We start from the raw sequence: 8,462 nt of genomic DNA, 5'->3' as shown, positions 1-8,462 counted from the left end.
TCAGACCCCTCCATGATTTCTAAGTGGGAGAACTTGCAAAATCACAGGGTGTTCAAATACTTCTGTTCCTCACTGTAGGTCTCTTGTTCCTGGTCTGGTTGAGTTGGCACGCCACCATCTGGTTCTTAGAGATAAGCTATTTAAACCTGATGCATTCACCTGTTTTGAAACTGTGTGTGTGTGTGTGTGTCACATCGGACTGAGAGGGTGGATCATATGCTTATGTTGCAGACACATACCCCTGCGGATGCTTCTCCTCAGCTTCCCACAGAAGGCGTCGATGCGAGGCAGCTCTCCGCCGACGTCCTCCTCTGCAGCTGGGCTCAGCTCTGGGGAGCTGGGACCACAGCTGAGGTCCAGCGGGGCCTTGGTGGAGACGTGAGGTGGTGAGGACACCCCACAGGCCTGTGGGAGGTTGGGAGAGCGAGTGGTGGTGGGTGGAGGGGAAGAAAAGCCGGAGGGGGCCTTGGTTGAGCTGGGAGGTGGAGAGGAGATGGATGGGCAGTGACTAGAGGTGGGGGAGTTGGCTGTAGAGGGGTCGGGGGTGGTGGACAGGTCCAAGGCTCCTGCCTTCACACTGACTGGGGAATTGAGGGAGAGTTTACGGCAGCGGACGGGGGAGTAGGCGTGAGAGGGGATGGAGAGAGGAGGAGGAGAGGAGAACTTGCGGCACAACCTCGGGGATTTGTTGCTCAAGGGGTCGGTTCCCCAGACGCCTTGGTTGGTGGCAAATAAGAGCTCCAGAGACCTGAGAGACAGGAGGAGAGCTCTGTAGCTTTGCCTCTGACAAACACTGGTACAAGCGAATCAGCAGCCTACTGATGGTATTTACTTGGACTGGTCCAGTGCAAGCTGTGTGATCTTCAGACTGTAGTCAGGACAGAGCGACATGATGGACAGACGGTCGTATGAAAGCTGCTCGATCCTGGGACCGTGACAGATCAAGACAGGAGGGGAATAATGAGATTAGAGCGACAAGGTGCAGTGAGCGAGAACAGGTAGCGCAGGCTGCCACACAGCGAGAATGGATGAATGTGCGCAAACCAATGGAATCAACGCTCGGAAGCAGCGACACGTACCTGACAGGTATGGAGGTGAACGGCTTCTTGTAGATGTCGGCCAACTTGTCAATGACCACGGCAGCGGTGGTGAAGATCCTGTAGGTGTGGAGGAAGGTGTTGAGGAAATCTATGGAGAGGAAGCGCAGGTCCGTCAGTCGCTCCAGCAGACGCTCCACGCTGGCATATCGGATCTGTGGGACTTTGCAGGAGTTCAGAGTCTTGCTGAAGCAAATGTCGACGTCGTCTTTATGCAGTCGGGCATCAGACCTCGAAGAGAAAAATATCCTGTTCAGTTCCCATCATTAGTTAAAGCATAAAGCTGGTGATATTCTTTTTTTATTGTCAAAAAAATTGAGTGAAACAAACCAAACCAACGTTCTGTTAGTCTTTCATATCTACCTGACCTCCACTCTGCTCTCACCTCCAGTGACCCTACTGAAAATGTGAATCCTTAAAAATGGGTGAACATGTGGCCACTGATGGCTTTAATAATGATTTAATGTGTTCGTGTTGACAATACAATATGTAGAATAGGCCTTCACTATATCTCAACGATATGAGTCTTTAACTCCACAGTAGTAAACTCTGATATTGTGTCTATCTGTATTTTCATCTTTTGCTCTTTTTTTTGCAATGTTTCCAGATTTCAGTTACACTTGTTACATGCATCACTAACTTACTTAACCAAAACACTTCAGACAAAAAATACAGAGATGAAAAGTCATCCTCGCTGCTACAGTCTGAAATGTTCACATCTGGACATTTGTCAGACCATGAACTATTCTCTTTTCTTACTTGATCATGTGCGGCACAGAGACTTTGGAGTTCTCCTCAAACACGCTGGTCATCAGGCCGTTACATCGAATGTTATCGATGCACTAAGATGCAGAGCAGAGAAACATGAGCCTGTCAGTTCTCTGTAATCCAACGTCTAGGACCAGACAGCTGCTCTAAACTGGTCTTCTCACCTGGCTGATGTCGCTGGTCCACGCAGCCTTCTCCTGGCGAGAAGGAGCCAAGAGGAGGACGGAGAAGGTCTGGCCGTCAGGGGGCTCCACCACTATTTTAAACTCCAGGTGGCTGAAGCCTTGACCCGCTGCACTGTCTGCAGGAATCAGCACATACAACAACACATGTTGAGGTTCAGACAAGAGAAGCTGGATCAGATATGACTTGGTACAGAGACACTCACAGTCCTCGTCACTGGTGTCGAGCTCTTCATTGAGAGTGCACTCTATCAGAGACAGGGTCCCTCCTTGCTGTTAGGGAGGGGGGAAAAGGAGGACACCCAGAGTCAATATCACTGTCCGGTGCAATCAACAAACCTGAAAATAAATTCAGTGGTGCAGGCAGGTGGACAAACGCAGCAGGGACCCGCTGCTTCACTGTGCTACTGGTGAGCAGACGCTCCTTTAACGCCAGCTGTGTTGTATAACAAACCATGTGAGAGTAGTGATCATGTTGAATATGCTCCACGAGGGCAGCTGCAGAGGTTAGTGTCGTATTATTAGGACTGAAGACATCTGACACCATGAGACACTCAGTAAAATTATTTAAAGATAAACGAGGTATGTGCAGAGCTTGACATGAGAAACCAGCTTCCACATTCATGTGCTGAGGAGAGAAGGCGTCTGCGCTCAAGTTTGATCAGGTTACCACAAGGACACATGAGCATGACTTTGTCTCCTCACAATTAGTCTGAAACCAGAGGCCTGTGTTGATCCGCCCTTTGTTTTACATAATGAACAGCTAAACAACCTTGTGCTGAACGTCTTACTGTTTCCTGACTGACCTTGAGTAGGTGAAGCTTTCCTCCAGATGTCCGGGTACAGATGAGAAGGTGTTTGGTGAACAGAAAGCACTGCCGCTCGCCCTCCTTCCTCAGCGAGAGGGAGCCCAGGCGGACCTTACTGAGCACGCCCCGCTCACCGCTGGACGGCAGCTGGATGAGTGAGCCTGGCCACGGACAGAGGCAGGAGTGAGAGGTGACGGAGAACTGGAATAAAACCGAGACGGGAGTGGTGGAGGAGGCTCACCTTGTCTGACGAAGGTCTGGCTGGTGTCCAGCAGGATGTCACAGCCTTCCACAATCATCCTCTCTATGGCCAGATTCTTCCTGATGTTCTCGGTGTCACTCACTTCGTCGTGCATCATCCTGACAACACAAACAATCCTCGTCATCATCGGCAGCAGCAGCCTTACTTCCCAGCACATCTGGTGGAACACCTACTTTGACAGCTCCTCCAGTTTGGATTTAGCAAACTCCAGGCTCTTGCGCTCCACGTGCTCATGAGGCGTGTGCACCAGCAGCTCATGTAGAGTGATGATGTAGCGTGGAATCTAGAATATCAACAAAACACACTTTCATACACAAACGTGCACAAATACAAGTGTGTTGATTAGCAAGACACCGGTGTCTTGCATAAAAAGATTAAATGAGCAGTTAGATGTCACTGTGCGCGCGTCCCATGCACTGTTGTTATGACCTGGAACATGGGATACGTGAGGAACGTCTCCAGCATGCGCCCCTCACAGGCGGCGTTGGCCTCGTACTGTTTCAGCAGCTTGTCGAAGTCTCGGTTCTGCTTACAGTTGGCCAGCACCTGCAGACTGTACTGGTGGTTCCGCACAAACTCCTGGTAAATGTTCAGCATGGGCAGCAGGATGTCGAACAGGTCGGCTGCGTGCGACAAAGAGAACAATTAGTCTGAAAACCCTGGGATTAAAAAGTAGGAAAGCAGTAGGACTGTCAGGTGATTACGGTTTTCCTGACTGATTTCCTACCTTCCAGACGGTGTCAGCGCATGTCGGTGAGGCACGAGCCAAAGTTGTGACTAAGATTCGTTTGTTGTTGCTGCATTTAACTTTTTGTTGAAGTTACATTATCTTGGTGTGGTCATGTGAGATTCACACAACAGATGAATCCCAAGTCCCCAACTACATATGAAATCATACAGAACCAAAAGTTGCTTTCCTGCACCTCGTCAGCGCTGAGTGAGTTAGAAAACGTGTCCTGGGCAGAAAAGGTGAGACCACAAAATAATAAAGTGTGGATTCATCAGGGGACATTGTGCTTCACGTGCATTAAACCACCAGTCAGCAGCACACGTCTCTTTGTGAGTTTTCCAAATGTGGGACAGCACAGATGCTATAAACCTGTGCAACGTGTCCAGATGTTCTAACCTCACGTGCACTTTTTTACATTTTCTATACCGTGAAACGGTGGAAGCTGATTGTTACCTGGAAGGTAGGAGATGAGATTTTCAATGACTTGCAGTAATGTAATGTATACACGGTTTATATTTAATGGGCCAGAACATGCAACCGGCATCAGGCCGCTCTGTAGCACTCACCCAGAACCAGAGTGGGCCAGCTGGCGATCCGAGCCTTTAGACCTTGGTGGAAGATCTCATGCAGAAACATGATGGTCTCACTGGAAAAGGACACCTGGTCTCAAATCATTCAGACACGCCAGATCAGATATCTGCATGGAATCAACAGAGATGAGTGTACCTGTTCAGGAATATGCTGCTGACGTCGTCGTGGCTGATGGGAGGCTTCTTGGAGCTGGCGGCCATGCGCAGCGGCCTGAGGAAACAGTTCACCAGGATGGACAGCTGGTGGACGTACTCCGCCTCTGCTTCCACCATGGTGAAGACAATCTGGTTCCTCTTCCTCATGCTCTCGGCGTGAGGGGAACAGATGTAGTCCTGGACAATGATCTTCCACTTCCTGCGGCACAGCCAGCCGCGCAGGAAGCTTTGCACCTGCACAGCAGCAGCACAACCAGGTGTCTCTGTGTTCGACTTCTCTACACATTATTGTGTGAAACCAACAACTCACCTTTTTGATCTTTCTAAGGTCTGCGTCTTCCTCGTCTTGGTTGTTCTGGTGAGGCTGCATCCTTTCCTTGGATTTGTTCAGCACTGCAATCTGGCACAACGACAGTCTCCACGTGAACACACGGCCCCGAGGGGAAAATATTCATTGACCCACTTTAGGGCTTCATAACAACAAATACCTCATTGTATGATAAGGAAGAAATGGTCCTGGAATCACTGGAGTGTGCTCATTTAAGAAAGTGAGTGCATCTGAGTGGCTGTGCACGTGTGTGTGCATGACAAAATGTGAATTTTTGTATGCATGTGCACACAGACGCAGTCATGCATACCTCGGCTTTGAGCCTCTCGATCTCAGTGTCCTGGTCCTCCAGCTGAGTGCGAAGCTGATTGGCTGCAATCTTCTCGGTCTCCATGATCTGGACCAGGTGGATGTACTTCTGCATCAGGATCTCCCGCTCGATGATGATGTCAGAGTAACTAAAGGCATCGTGGGAAGAAAACAAAGCTCATTTCATTAACACGTTGGACTTCTGTCTCTGTTCTTTGCCCTTTGGGTTGAACACTTGATAATGACTAGACGCTGTGTTCCTGATGAAGAGTCGAAGGTCTGTAGGTGGGAAACCACTGGTGTGGTGCTTGACAAAGCATTTTAGTTTAAATTCATCATCTGAAAAGTTTCCAGCTGTTACACAACTGTTCCCTCTGAAATGTAGTGCAGTGTAAAGTAGTGCACGAAGGTCAAAGGTGCACTGAAGTAGATCACCTGAGTCAACGCCCTCCTGCCTCACCTGGCCTGCTGGATGCTCTCCACCCACTCGCTGCAGTCGGAGTCTTCCTCCACCCGCAGCTCCAATGGCTTCTGCCCATCGTGGCCAAAACTGACCAGGAAGTGGTGCTGCATCCAAGAAAGCAGAGAAACTTGATCTTCTTTAAAAAGATCCACATAAACTGAGCAGCAACCCTGAATTCTGTGGCACCTGCAGCCGAGCAGTCAGACTATTAACCGCATCAGTCGTGGCTGAAGCTAAACTGCTGGTTCCAGTCGCCGTCACGTCATGAAAGGTAAACTGAAGCCTCAGCAAGTCTCACAGCCGGTACGATGAGGAGACAAAGTTAATAACTTACAAACCTGCTGTTACATTTCTGTACCGGTGTTTATACCTTGGTGTCTGCTGCTGTAACACTGAGGCTCAGCAGACGTCCTTCAGTCATTCCAGTCCATTTTCTGTACCTGCATCTCCTGCTCAGGGTCACTAGATAGTGCACATGTCAGTGCATGGACACACTGCCACACGACATCACTGTTTCTTAAGCAAAACCAATGTTCCGCGTTTTATTTAGGCTGCGGCGGCTGTGTGAAAGAGAGCGAACACTACATGGCACCACAGAAATCACATATGAGACATCTTAGGAGTTAATTACAGTAATAACTTCATTCTTTCATGACCAGAGTCTAAAGAGACAACTGGGATACAACAACACATTGTGTAATATTTGTCTCCAGTAAAACAAGAGAGGACCAACAAACTGCACTGGTCTACTGTACATAAATTCAAAGGAACATGGACTAATCGAATTAGTCAGTCCACAGCAAAGTTGTTGACATGTCAGTTAAAGTGCTTCTCGTCAAGGATCTGATGCCTCCTTGAACATCTCAGGTGTTGGACTGCTGATGGAACAAAACAAGTGACCCACTCACTCATTCTGGACGTTTCACAAACCAAACAATCAAGACAATACGCTCGTTGTTGATGAAACAGAATCAGATCAGCGATGATGAGGACAAACACTGTTTAAAACATCTGGCCTGAACTGGGAAATCCCAACTGCACTGATCTACATATGACAACAGGAAACAGAGGTTTTTAAGTCATGTTTGCTGCTCGATGACAACCCCCACTGTGTATTTACTCTCACCCTGCGCCCTAACCTCTGGCAGCAGATGCCGCAGCAGGCCTTTGTCGTAATGGTGTAACGATAAGCAGGCGAGAGAGACCGGACCAGACCAGAGAGAGACTTAGGGGCCTGTTTGAGTGCTGGGGGAGGGGGATGGTTACATAACCACCGAGGCGTGTGCAGCTACCCGCTCTGCTAATGCAGCCTCCCCGGCCACAAGCCTGCTCTGAGCACGGGGACAACAATGAGAGAGAGACAGGAGGGAGCTCTGAGGTCAAGCAGACACAAGTGTGTGAGCTGGCAGTGGTTCACACTCAGCATCACTTACAACACACAGAGACCTGCAGCTCGATGCTACGGCGCTGGAACGACCCGCGTCACCTGTCCCTCACTGCAGGGGTCAGAGTCAACTCAGACAACATGGACTTACTCTGGAGCATGTTTGTCTGCATCCTCCTGGCGTTATGCATTTTCAATTTGCACATTAAACTGACTAGAAATGCTTAAAAAAAAATCTAAAATGTTTAAAAAATATTCAAGCAAAAACAGTCAGGTTGAAGATTAATAACAAAGACAAGTTCAGATGTGCACAGTTCACTTCTTTAGTAAGCTTCAGCCGAACCAGGTGGCTCTGGATGAAACTGGTCACATTCATCTTACGTTTCCAGCTGATTAGGCAGTGACTTTTATTCTCATCACCGTTCTCCAAATTCAATTGCCAGCTCACCTGATCTAAGACTAATCCAGCTAAGGGGGACGTTACAAGTGTAGTGCGCCTGCTCAGGTGAGGCCTGTTGCCACCAACAGAATCCAAAACCAACTCCTGTGAAACTGTCATCTGCACATTAGTTTTTCTACTGCTTGGTTGAATTATTTCTCACCTGGACTAAAAATACAGGTGTTTGCCAGACACCTCTTCTCTGATCAAGCTGCGAAAACACAGCTGGAGTTTTTATGTCATCCAGCCAGAAGAAGAAATGACAAACGCTTTACTGCAAAACATTCAGTGGCATCAAAACATCATCTTCAACCTCACACAACAAACAAGGCCCTTTCTCTCCAGGGATGACAGTAGCTCAGGGTATCACACCTGAACTTAACTGTGCAGGTAAAGACCATTTAAACTCATTCACTGGAGAGTCGTTGTGAACAGAGAGAGGAGCAACAGGGGAGAGAGACAGGCTGCAGACAGATCACGTCTTCATAACCAACACTATGAGCAGCAGCAGCTCCACCAGGCCGTGCTTGTCTGAGTCTCGCAGGTAAAAACGGCCCCGCTCTGCATAAACGTGGCCCCTCACCAACAGACACCGACATTAAAACAGGACACGCTCCTGTCAACCAGCTCTCCTCACAGCCCTGCAGAACCTTTGGCAGCAGCACTGACACTGTGTTTTTCTAATCAGTGATGAAACCAGAGGCAGCAGCGTCATGTGGCCGATACAAAGACTCTTCAGGACATGTACCTTGTTCATTAGCGCCTCACTCACAGGAAGCTCAAATCACAGCTGGTCTTACTTTATAATAAGGTGCACGGAACACTGGCACGCGTGTTCCTTACTGGGTCAGGGAAACCCTCTACTTCTAGAATCAGAACCAGCTTTATTGGCCAAGTGTGTTAGGCACACTAGGAATCTGACTCCCAATGTGCTTTGCAATTCAG

At 48.7% G+C, this 8,462-nt stretch overlaps 1 protein-coding gene across 5 annotated transcripts in view; it reads right to left on the bottom strand.

Moving 5' to 3' along the window:
- Positions 1-8,462, bottom strand: part of LOC109952173 (ras-specific guanine nucleotide-releasing factor 2-like) — a 29,009-nt gene that overhangs the window by 8,339 nt on the left and 12,208 nt on the right. For 4 of the 5 annotated variants that reach the window (XM_020587095.1, XM_020587096.1, XM_020587091.1 and 1 more), the window contains 15 exons: positions 5,692-5,798; positions 5,233-5,380; positions 4,905-4,994; positions 4,575-4,828; positions 4,415-4,494; positions 3,548-3,741; positions 3,292-3,401; positions 3,098-3,216; positions 2,854-3,017; positions 2,254-2,320; positions 2,030-2,166; positions 1,857-1,939; positions 1,080-1,328; positions 833-925; positions 240-748 (listed from right to left, as the gene is read on the bottom strand). In XM_020587095.1, coding sequence (XP_020442751.1) covers positions 240-748; positions 833-925; positions 1,080-1,328; positions 1,857-1,939; positions 2,030-2,166; positions 2,254-2,320; positions 2,854-3,017; positions 3,098-3,216; positions 3,292-3,401; positions 3,548-3,741; positions 4,415-4,494; positions 4,575-4,828; positions 4,905-4,994; positions 5,233-5,380; positions 5,692-5,798 — 2,404 coding nt within the window. The remainder of the gene's footprint in view (positions 1-239; positions 749-832; positions 926-1,079; positions 1,329-1,856; positions 1,940-2,029; positions 2,167-2,253; positions 2,321-2,853; positions 3,018-3,097; positions 3,217-3,291; positions 3,402-3,547; positions 3,742-4,414; positions 4,495-4,574; positions 4,829-4,904; positions 4,995-5,232; positions 5,381-5,691; positions 5,799-8,462) is intronic. The other variant, XM_020587094.1, reaches the window with a different exon arrangement.

This window comes from Monopterus albus, unplaced genomic scaffold (genome assembly GCF_001952655.1).
Source record: "Monopterus albus unplaced genomic scaffold, M_albus_1.0 scaffold439.1, whole genome shotgun sequence".
Classification (NCBI taxonomy): Eukaryota; Metazoa; Chordata; class Actinopteri; order Synbranchiformes; family Synbranchidae; genus Monopterus; species Monopterus albus.
This window is presented reverse-complemented; position numbering and strand designations above follow the sequence as displayed.